Genomic DNA, 11,634 nt, shown 5'->3' with positions numbered 1-11,634 from the left:
GATAGGAGTCTCACGGTCTCTCCTGCCTGGGCTGGCTTTGAACCGCGATCCTCAGATCTCAGCCTCCTGAGTAGCTAGGATTACAGGCGTGAGCCACCAGCGCCCGGCTAACTAGGACTGATTTTTAGTTTATGTAAATTAAAGCTGTCTCTTGGGAAACTTGAGTGCAGTGGTGCCCATCTAAAATCTTAGCTGCTCTCAGTTCCAGGCCAGCTTGGGCAACAAGTTAGCAGAACCTGTGAGAAAAGTGTCTTTTCTATCAAAGTAGTTTGCTTCTTTTCTGGGTTAGTTTTTTGTTGGTTGTGGGGCTTGAATTTAGGGCCTGGGCACTGTCCCTGAGCTCTTTTGCTCAAGACTAACACTCTACTACTTTGAGCCACAGCTCCACTTCCTGTTTTCTGGTGGTGAGACAGAGTCTCACAGACTTTCCTGCCTGGGCTGAAGGATTGGGCCACCAACAGAGCCGCCCCTGGCTCTGTTAATCTTGAGACTTGTTTTTGTGGGAAGTTCCTGCTTTGGTAGGTGGCTTGGCCCTTGTTAATTACATTTTGATCACATAATTCTCCAGCTGCTCTTCAGTCCTGTTAATTAAGCCACACCCTTTTGCAGATTTATGAACCTGGGCCAGCTCAGCCAATATGGGCAGAGGCAGGGCCTGCTGGGTTAGGGTTAAAAAGGGAGCAGCCTGTCTGCTCTGTATGCTTGCCCGATTTTTGACTGATACTACGCCCTTCTGCAAAAGTAAACTTTGCCCTGCCAAGTTCCTTGTGAGTTGGTGTCCTTATTGCCCCAATACCAACATCTAAGCCATTTCTAACAGGACCCTATCTAAAGAACTAATCAGGAGTGGTGGTGTCAGGAATCTCAGATGTACAGAGGCTTGAGTAGAAGAGTATGGTTAGAAGCCACTTGACCAAAAGCTGGGGGGACCCCATTTGAAAAATAAAGAAAAAAAGACTTGGGGGTATGGCTGAAGTGGTAGAGCATTCGCCTAGTAAGCTTAGGCCCGAGTTCATACCCTAGTACTGGGAAGTACCCTCCTTATTCTGGGAGACACCCCCTACCCCCACACACACGGATAACAAAAGCCAAAGATGCTATATTTTATAAAATAGTATTTGAGCTGGGTACCAGTGGTTACGCTTGTAATCCTAGCTGCTCAGGAGGCTGAGATCAGAGAATCATGGTTCAAAGCCAGCCCAGGGAGAAAGAGTCCCCAAGATATTCATGTCCAATTAACCACTCAAAAACCGGAAGTGGCACTGTGGCTGAAATGGTACAGCACTAGCCTTGAGCACAAAGAGGCTCAGGGACAGCGCCCAGGCCCTGAGTTCAAGTCCTGCAGCTCACAAAAGTAAAGTATGAGTAACCTATACAATTGTGCTTTATTCTTTGAGTCATCTCTACATATAATACCTAAGTCAAGTAAATGCAATATAAATAGTTGCCATGTTATTTACAATTAATAATTCCAAAAATGATAAGCAAAGTCTGTGTGGTCAGTGACACACAATTTTGGTTAAGTCAATGATAGGGAAATCTGAGTAAGGAAGGTGGAATGATTAAATTGAAAAATCTTAGTATGGCTACACTTGACCTCCAGGTCACCAAAGAACAGAGGTAGAAATGTGTATGAGGTCTTTCTTGGCTGGTCATGATGATGTGTACCTGTAATCACAGAACTCAGGTAGCCAAGGGCACTGATCTTGAGTTCCAGGTAGCAGTGCTGGCCACTTTATTCTGCCAACTTTCGTTACCAGCTTGACTTTTTGGTTCTTTGAAAAGCCTACATAGAAGTCCTTTCTTAGGTAATTGAACCCTGTACAGCTCTTCTCTTTCCTGGGGTGTTGTCAATTTTCTATTGCTGCTGACAAAATCCCTGAAAAACAATGTAAAGATTGGCTCTGGCTCAGTTCAGAGGGTGGGTCATGTGGTGGAGAAAGCGGCTCACCTCATTTGAGACAGGGAAGCAGGGAGACAAAGTAGACAGGGTCAAGACTCTCCCCTACCTGCCAAACTACTACTTCCTAGTTCCCAGCACCTTCCACTGCTACCAAATCACACATCGTATGCATTAGCCCACAGATGAGGGCAGAACCATCACCTCCAATCATGTGCTAAATACGCCTTTAAATGAACTTTAGAGCAGTTCAAAGTATAATGTAGGGGGAATATTTACTTACTGGTACAAACTGAATTGCCCTCATTTCAAAGAGCCCTTCTGGCACTTAGCTATTCTTCCCTGTGCCAGGTGTAAGTGTCCATTTTGGAGGCTAAGCCAGAGAAGCCCTGGATTAAGAGGCAAAGGAAGTGAGCCTCTTTAATCTGGGATTCTCCAAACTGCTAAAGGAGTGTTCCTGGGGAGGTCACAGTCCTCCATTATGCTAGGAATCCTAAAAATGCCAATTAGGAGAAACTCATGCCTGGCCCATTCCACTGTTAAGTCAGCTAGATGGCAGCAGTGGTAAACTGCCTATCACCCGCGCAGCTAGGTTGTAGGGAGAGCCTCACAACAGCTTGAAGCACAACAGGCTTGAATTCAAAGCCATGCTCCACTGGCAGGTAAGCTGCATGCCCACCCAGTTCCTTTCTCTAGAAGAGAACATCTTACTTCCTTACCTCTGGAAACTTAGAAGATAACATGTTGGCCAGCAGCAACAAGGGCTCACAACTTGGGTTTCGGTACCCTGTGCTTTAATTAGCATGCTGTGGGGTTTGGCAGAAATCCATCCCCAGCTAGCTTAGCTTAGGTGAAGGGAATGGCAGCCAACAGGTAGAGATTAGAGATGGCAAGTGCAGGTGGTCTGGGGCAGTCTCCTGTCTGCTGTTCTAGCAGCCCAGCTTCATGCGCGCTCCTGAGGGGAGGGCGAAGCTCCCAGTTCAAGTCTTTGCCCTCACTGCTTGGTTACTCAACCCAACCGCTAACCCAGGAGGGCTGGCAGGTCTGGATGCCCACTGGTAAGTGCGAGGCGCTGCCTACGCTAGAGTAAGCTAGCTCAAGGCAGAGTAACACCTGCCTGCCTCTCCAGAGCCACAGGACCAGCTCATAGCTCGGCTCTGCTTCAGAATTAAAAACAAAACTTTATTTGACAGAAGACAAAAACAAGTTATTTACAGTAGTTTTTTGCTCAAATAATTGAGTGGGACAAGTGTGCTTCTCCTCCAGGCTTACCTTACAACCAGACCTAAGCAGGGCTGCCTCACCCCAAGACGCCCACTTCCTACCCACGGGGATGCCAAGTATTTCAGCAGCGTGGCTCCCTGGCCTGTGCCCTCCTGCTCAGTGCACCTCCATGGGGAAAGTCCCACCCAGTCTGGCCCACTCCTAGTCACCTATAGGATCCAGCCTTCCAGGTAGGCATAGCTGTGAACTCCGCTAACCTTCTCCAGAGAAGCTTCTGGAGGGTGAGGATCCTGCTCCCCTGGGGTGCATGAGGAAGAAAGGGAGGCAGGCAGAACTCACCACTCCCACAGCAAGGAGACGTACAGGAGCCCCTGAGGCCAGCAGGGTCCTTCCTGCTGAGGCCCACCCGTCAGTACCCAGGAATCCCTTCCCCTCACACCCAACCTACCAGCTTCCATGAACCTACAGGTCAGGAGCCCTCAAAAACCTTCTGGCCCAGTAATGTTATTTAGAACAAAAAAATATTTGGGCTAATAAAAAAAACCTAGGATTAGTGTTTCTTAGGATACATAAAGATGGGGTATACTGCTGTTGAAAACTATCAGCAATAAAACAGCAAAATAAGGGGGGGAGGGGAGCTGAAGATCAACTGGGATCTATTTATTGGGTCACTTAGGCAGGGCCCTGGCGGCTGCAATTTGGAGGAGGATGAAAGGAAGGAAGGCACTCAGGGCTCCAAGATGAGCTTCCCCACCCCACTCCAGCGCAGTCACTTCTGAAGGCAGAGGCCAGGCCCCTGCAGGCACTGACCCTGCCCCCTCCGGAAGCTTCCCACCTGGCTGTGGGCGCTGCACGGGCTTCCTTGCCAGCAGAGGGCTCACTCCCCAAGTACCTAAAGGAATCCAAAACCTAGGCTGCCGGGCAAAGCTTTCGCAACGTAAAGGGGGAAACACTGAAAAGGGATAAAGAAAATTATGCCCCCGGCTTCAGTCTAACCCTTATCCCAATACAGTAAAAACAAAACAAACCCCTCATTTTCTCTTCTGCTCTATGTGATCGAAGCACTAGATTTGGGGATTCTCCCCTTCTGTGCCTGGTGCAGAAAAGCCAATGTCCACTGTGGTTTCCTTCACCCCTGCCCCACCCCCACCACCTTATTTGGTAAACCAAGCTAACAATAAAACCACCATCTGGAATTTCCCACCGCCGCAGAGATTGAGCTGGTCCCCCAAATACAAATCTTCCGATACACTGTGGTTGCCTAGGTGGGCATCTCAGCGTACCACGGACCGTGCCGGGCTCCCAGGGTGCAACTGCCACCAGCACCAACCACAGCACAGAGGGAAGAAGTTTAGCAAAAACCTAAACACATTCAACTGGAGTCGGTGTGGGACATCATCTGGATTCTCTCTCGTCCCACTTGGAATGTGCGAACTGGCTGGACAGTGAGGCACAACCAGCGAAGCCTGAGCTTGGCAGGTTTCCAGCCCAGCCCAGGAAGGCAGCGGGACGAGGCACCCCAGGGACTCTGGAGAAGCAGCAGCAGCAGCACCATGCCTGTCTCCTGCCCCAAGGTCTCCGGACTGAGACCTGGACAATGGCAGTCAGCAGAGGTCGCAATGCATCTTCCTGCTGAGGACCTCTGGACAGAGGAGATGACCGGATGCTTGGCAGTGATTGCAGAAAACCCTCTGGGCAGAAGGGAGGGGGCCGGGAGCCCAGGAAGGCACCCCCTTCCCCCCAGCAGCCTGGCGGCCATGCCTACTTGGGGTTCTCGGAGACTAGAGGGAGGGGAGCACGCAGCAATGGGGGAGCCAGGTCCTGCTGCTTCTGGAGCTCCATCTCAGCGGCCCGCTGCAGTGCCACCTCCACCAGCAGCTGGAAGCTGCTGAAGTCCTCCTTGTCCTGCTCCGGGGGGGTGGGGGGTGGCGTGTTGAAGAGTCCCCCTGTGGGGCTTCCAGCCTCAGCCCTGGTCAGCAGAGTGAGTGTACTACCAGGGGTGGCCAGAGGCTTTGGAGGCTCCAGCTCCCCCTGTGGGAAGGGTACCATGGGCTTCTCACCATGGCCTGAGTGGAGTGGCATGGAACACACTGACAAGGACAGCACGTTGGTGGGGGCTGGGGCCGGCACGGACACAGCCAGCATGGAGGGGCTGCTGCCCCGGGGGAGGGCCACTTCTGAGGCCTTCCCCCCTCGTCGGGAAATGGTGAACTGATTAGGGTCTTTGCCATCCTTCCGAAGCATGTCCGGGAGCAGTCGCCGCCGGGCATTGATGAACCAGTTGCATATCTGGAAGGCGTGGAGAAGCTAAGGTCAGCTGGGAAGCCCCCAAGGGCCCAGCAGTACACACAGCAAAGTGCGCACACACAGGGCTTCTAACTTTCTAACTGTACAGGCTGGCCAGGGATGGAGCTGGGGAGACCTGGTGGCTTCTGTGGGAAGCAGATCTTCAGCGGGACCTGCTGCAGCAGGAGAGACAGGGCAGCAGGGGCCAAGTGAGGACTTGGTTCTTTATGGACAAAGGGAGTGGCCCTTGCTATGTGCAAAAGACTAGGAGTCGGGGACCTAGAACTAGGAGACGGGCTGGTAGGTCAGATTCCAGTAGGCCAGGTGTAGGGGAGTGGGCTTATAGTCCCTGCACTAAGAAGGCTGAGTTAGGACTGCAAGCTTGTCTTACAAAGCGAGACCCTGTTTCATACGACATTCCCGATGCCTCCAGAAAAGGAAGACAAATGTTTGGTCTGTTTAGGACACACAATATGGAGCTGTGGCCAGCTAGGAGATAACAGATGAGAGGAGACACTGCTGCCCATCCACTCCCAGGCCTGTAGAACACAAACCAGAGGCACCAAGGGGCTGTCAGGGACAAGAAAAATGACAGCCTCCCAGTAATGCCAGGACTACAGGCATGCCATATCCCTGCTGCACTCCATGGGATGCTAAAGAGCTCAAGGGGCCTGTGGTTGGGGGTAGATTATAAACCTAGCTAGCACCTGCCCTTTATCTGCTGCAGATAAAGGGCAGGTGCTAGTTAGGGCTTTGCTTGTGTTAAGCAAGTGTTCTACCACTGATGTGCCCTATCCAACCCTCTAGACTATTTTTTTTGGGGGGGAGGTGGTACTGGGGACTGAAATCTGGGCCTCTTGATTTTGCCTAGACCAGCCTTACTACGATGTCATCACTAACAATAAACAAGTAATGACCATCCAGGCTGGATATAGTGGCAGGTACCTGTAGTCTCAGCCACTAGAGATGCTGAGGCAGGAATGCTTGAGTCCAGGAATTTGAGACCAGCCTGGGTAACAGCAAGATGCTGGCTCAGGGGAAAAACAAACAAACAAACAAACAAAAAAAACAGGAACTGATGAAAGATGATGCAGGTGGTAGGTTCATTATCGGGACAGACATTCTCTCATCTCACCAGCCTGGAGCTCTGGTAAACCACTAAGGGTAGGTCTAAACAGTGGCATTCCAGGTCCTTCCAGGTCCTGACTCCTAATTCAGCAGACACCTTCAGACTGTACCCCCTTCCCACCCTGTGTGCGCGACGGTAATGCCCAGAATGCTCTACTGTGTGAGTTAAAGGCCCAGGGATCTTGTACCCATACTTATTTGTTAGCACTCTACATTTGATCCATATCTCCAACCTTGCTTTTTGCTGGCAATTATAGAGATAGTCTTGTGGACTTTTCTGCCCTGGGTGGCCTGAAACCCCAATCCTCTGGGTCTCAGCCTCATATTAGCTAGGATTACAGGCATGAGCCACCAGCTCCAGGCTTCTTTCAAGGCCCGTTATTTGAGCAAGCTGTTGGCTACCAGCTTCCCATCAACTATGCCAGCCAAAGGGACAGCCACCTGTGAGTGACAGCAGGTACCTTGGAACTGGCACTGCTCCTTCCTAATGGGCTGTGCACTCCCTGTAAGACAGGGAGGAGCCACCAGTATGGCCCTCCTCTCCCTCTCCATGTCAGCCTGCAAAGACCCTGTGACCCTGCTTCCTGTACCTCTAGTCCTCCTGAGTAACGCAGCACATACACAGCAGGCATGGCTGATACTGGCTGAGCCAAGTTCTAGATAGAGGTGCCAGGGAGCCGCGAAGAAAAGCAAGGCTGCACAACTGGCAGGAGGAAACATTAATAAGAACCTTTGATACCAGGTGTTATGCCAGCATCTTTTCCTCCTGGACATTAACCTTGAATGCCAAAAGTCTGAGGTAGGGAGTAGCATCTCAAAAGTGCAGGTCAGAGAGGTAAAGGGTTTCCCCAGGGCACAGGCCTAGGGGTACAGAGCTGGGAGGTACTTCCTCCCCATCTCCTGGCCATTGCCCCCACCGTCCTGCCCTTCCCCAAGCACAGGAAGGAAGGACACCACAACCCCAACAGCAACTGGTGACACAAAACGTCAAGCTCAGATCTGCTGGCCATTTTGTCAGGGCCTGCAAGATAGGTGGTAATCTGATTCCCCCAGGAGAAAAGCCCTGATCAAGGAAGATGGGCAACACCCTCAACCAGACAGGGTCCACCACCTCCTAAGAACATCAACCTAGCCAGGTGCTGGTGGCTCACGCCTGTAATCCTAGCTACTCAGGAGGCTGAGATCTGAGGATCGAGGTTCAAAGCCAGCCCAGGCAGGAAAGTCCATGAGACTCTTATCTCCAATAAACCACCAGAAAACTGGAAGTAGCGCTGTGGCTCAAGTGGTAGGGCACTAGCCTTGAGCTGAAGAGCTGAGGGACAGTGCTCAGGCTCAGAGTTCAAGCCCCATGACCAAACAAACAAACAAAAAGAACATCAACCGAAAGCCCTTTCTCCTAAAGCTGTTCTGCCCTCCACCTCACCTGGATGCAGGTCACAGTGACCTAGGTTAGGAGAAAGCAGCCAGAGGGAGTGAAGGGAGTGGGAGGGGACCTGGCCCCCAGCCTCACCACCCATTTTGCCTGCCAGGAGAACAAGGAAACCACAGACAGACAAGACAGAGAGGCAGGCAGATAGACAGAGACACACAGACAGGCAGGCAGGCGGAGACAGACAGACAGAGACACACAGACACACATACACACCAGTGCTTGCCCTGCAGCACAGAAATCTGGGCAGTAACCCAAGCCTGTCCAGCTGTGCCACCCATACGTAGGCCAGGAAAAGAACTGGCCACCTGCCCCGACCCATGGTCCTCAGCAAGGAGTGGAGGGGCTACCAGAGGATTCTATGATGTCTCAAAAACTGCTCTCTGCCACCAACAGGCCTATGTGAAAGGATGCCCTGCCAGAGATGAAGGACAGGGAGAGAGGCTGGCCCTGGGGCAGAGGGAATAGCACAAAGCCAGTGGGACAGGCCTTGGGGACGGGACAGGTGCCTGAGGAAGGCCTAGAGTGCTTTCCTCACCTTGTCTGGGTCTGAAAGTAAGCAGAGCCCACAGAACAAGAGAGACCCAAGCCGGGCACCAGTGGCTCATGCCTGTAATCCTATCTACTGAGGAGTTCAAAGCCAGCATGGGCAGACTCTTATTGGAGATAAGAGTCTCACCAATTTTCCTGCCTGGGCTGGCTTTGAACCACAATCCTCAGATCTCAGCCTACTGAGTAGCTAGGATTACAGGCGTGAGCCACCAGCAGGAGCACCTAGAATGTTTGTAAACAAGGTATCCAGAGAGTTCTGTGCCTAGCCTGTATAACTTGCCTGGTGAGCTGAACCCTGGGGAGGGAGGAGGGGGGAAAGAGTTCACACTGAAGCTCAAAAGTAAAGGCCCCTGGGCTGGGAACTGGCTTAGTGGTAGAGTGCTTGCCTAGCATGCATGAGAACAGCATCTGCTCAGATTCTCAGCAATGTCTTCATGAAGTAGGAGGATCTGAGGTAGAAGCAAGGGAAGGAGGCACTCCCAGGACGGGAGGACAGAAGGGGAAAGGGTGGCAGACTTGGGAGAGAAGCCTGCCTGGTTCATGACGGCACGGGAGGCCAGCTGGGCAGGGGTGCACCTCCACTGTGAGGCTGGGGAGGAGTGCAGCAAAAGAAGCTCACAGGCCGTGCCCAGGCCCTGAGTTCAGGATTGGGGGGAAAAATGCTCCAAAGGTCTGGAGATGTGGGAGACAGGTGATTGCCAGAGCCCAGGAGCCACAAGTTGCAAGTAGCAACAAACTGGTAGCTAAATGACTCACTGACTTGCTAATGAGCTCGCTGTGGGCAGCTAAAGGAGACAATCAAAAATGGTGCCCCAGGGAAAGACAGGACAAGCTCTGCAAATGAAAAACTCGGAAACCTGTGGAAGACAGTGCTGTTATAAGGAGCTGGCTCACTGAAAGTCACTCCTTTAAGGCAAAAAGAATGGCCACCGTGGACAGTGGTAGCTGGATGGGGCAGAGCTCAGTGGTTAGAGCGCTTTGCTTAGAATGTGCAAGGCCCTGGGTTCAAGTCCTAGCACCATACAAATGTATGAAAACTTATTAAAGGAGAAAAGATGTAGGCAGAGAGGCCAGCAAAGGCTGCGTATGTAACCTGGCTCTCAGGCTCTATGGCCAGACCTGACCTGGGTCTCTGCTGCCTTCTAACCCTGCTGGTGGCCAAACTAGACCCTCCTCAAGGGTATGCTGGGGGAAAAGAGCTGGGAACAGTGAGGGTGCTCAGGCCCCTACCGCTAAGAACCCAAGTCAGCCCAAGGCCTCTGAACTTCGGGGCAGGGTGAGCATGGGAAGAGCATAGCTCCCCCCAATACATACACACAGGCCAGATGCCAAGCACCTCCCTAACCTGTTTCCAGAAGAGGAAATAAAAAGTCCTAAGGAGAGAACAGGGTCTGCTCAGATTCTTAGGAGGATCTTCATGCAGTGGGAAAGGATCTGGGAGGCCAGACAAGTAGGAGGTTCTGAGGTAAAGGCAAGGGAAGGCACTCCTAGGAGGGGAGGACAGAAGGGGAAAGGGTGGCAGACTTGGGAGAGAAGCCTGCCTGGTTCATGACAGAACGGGAGGCCAGCTGGGCAGGAGTGCACCTCCGCTGTGAGGCTGGGGAGGAGTGCAGCTGGACACAGGGGGGGAGTGAACAGTGTCTCCAATCTCTACACCAGGGACACAGAGCAAAGGCGCTGGGGCTCAACAACAGGGCCAGTTCCACCCGGAAGCAGAGGGACCTCGCCCTCCTTTCAAGGCTCCTACAGGTGGAACGGGGCTTTGAACCTGACTTCTGCTTTCTTCTCGACCTCTCCCTCCCTGCCTCCTCCTCTGCTCTCTTCTCTCTCTCTCTCTCTCTCTCACACACACACACACACACATAGTTGTTTTTTTTTTTTTTGTCAGTCGTGGGGCTTGAACTCTGGGCCTGGGCACTGTCCCTCGGCTCTTTGGCTCAAGGCTAGCACTCTACCACTTGAGCTACGATGCCACTTACGGTTTTCTGGAGATAAGAGTCTCATTGTCTTTCCTGCCTGGGCCGAAATCCTTAGATCTCAGCCTACTGAGTAGCTAGGATTACAGTGCCCGGCCTCAAATCAGAGCTTTCTAAGAAGTCTACTTGCTTGTTCATCACTGGTATTCTACCACTTTAGGCACACCAGGATTACAATAAAGGTGAACCCACAGATGCCCAGCTCAGCGCTGCTTTTTTGTTGGTTAACTGGGGATGAACTCTCATGGACTATTGTGTCTTGGTTAGCTTTGGCTTCAAATTTCATCCCTCATCAGATGAGACATAAGCCGCTGGTGTACGGCTACAACTTAGTTCTTTGCCACACCAAAAAGCCCTTCGGTCCCTGCAAACAGTGCTGGGGGCAAGAAGCTGAAGCCCAGGATCCCAGCCACTCACCAGGCCTCCAAGGTCAGTGACAATGACACCCAGACACTGAAGCCCAGGATCCCAGCCACTCACCAGGCCTCCAAGGTCAGTGACAATGACACCCAGACACTGTTACCAACTCCTAGCCCCTCAGATGGACTTGAAAACTTCTGACTGGGTTACAATGTCCTATCCTCATGGCATTGTCCATCGGGCAGGGAGTGTGTGTCCTCACTTGACCCACACAGTGTCAGTGACAGAGCCAGGTCCCCTCTTACCTGAAGCACTGAGAGGTTGGTCTGTCCTGAAAGGCTCAGCTTCTCCTGCTCGGAGGGGTAGGCATTGTAGCGGTGCAGGTAGAGCCAGTCTCGAAGGATCTTCACTGACTCCTTGGGCAGGTTCCCCCTGCGCTTCCTCTTGCCTGCCAGGGACAGGAGGCCTTCCTCCTCACCCAGATCGCTGTCAGACATGGTGCCTGGGGCTAGACTGGACCTCTGAGCCTAGGACAATAAAGGGGACAGGGACATCACGCAAAGGCACTTGGGCCATCAGAAATGGAGGAGTGGTAGTTCAAAGTCTTAGGATGAGAGCTAAGCCCTGGTGGCTCACGCCTGTAATCCTAGCTACTCAGGAGGCTGAGATCTGAGGATCTCGGTTTGAAGCCAGTGCAGGCAGGAAAGTCTGAGACTCTCATCTCCAATACACTACCAAAAAGCTGGACGTGGAGCTTTGGCTCAAAGGGTAAAGTGTTA

At 52.2% G+C, this 11,634-nt stretch overlaps 1 protein-coding gene across 1 annotated transcript; it reads right to left on the bottom strand.

The window, feature by feature from the left end:
- Positions 1-2,959: 2,959 nt before the first annotated feature.
- Positions 2,960-11,378, bottom strand: Tgif2 (TGFB-induced factor homeobox 2). The gene is made up of 2 exons (XM_013010900.1): positions 11,161-11,378; positions 2,960-5,413 (listed from the first exon to the last, which is right to left on the bottom strand). Exons 1-2 carry the CDS (start codon positions 11,350-11,352, stop codon positions 4,886-4,888), a joined length of 720 nt encoding a protein of 239 aa, XP_012866354.1. The 5' UTR covers positions 11,353-11,378; the 3' UTR covers positions 2,960-4,885.
- Between the last annotated feature and the right edge of the window lie 256 nt (positions 11,379-11,634).

Source organism: Dipodomys ordii, unplaced genomic scaffold, assembly GCF_000151885.1.
Source record: "Dipodomys ordii isolate 6190 unplaced genomic scaffold, Dord_2.0 Scaffold13, whole genome shotgun sequence".
Classification (NCBI taxonomy): Eukaryota; Metazoa; Chordata; class Mammalia; order Rodentia; family Heteromyidae; genus Dipodomys; species Dipodomys ordii.
This window is presented reverse-complemented; position numbering and strand designations above follow the sequence as displayed.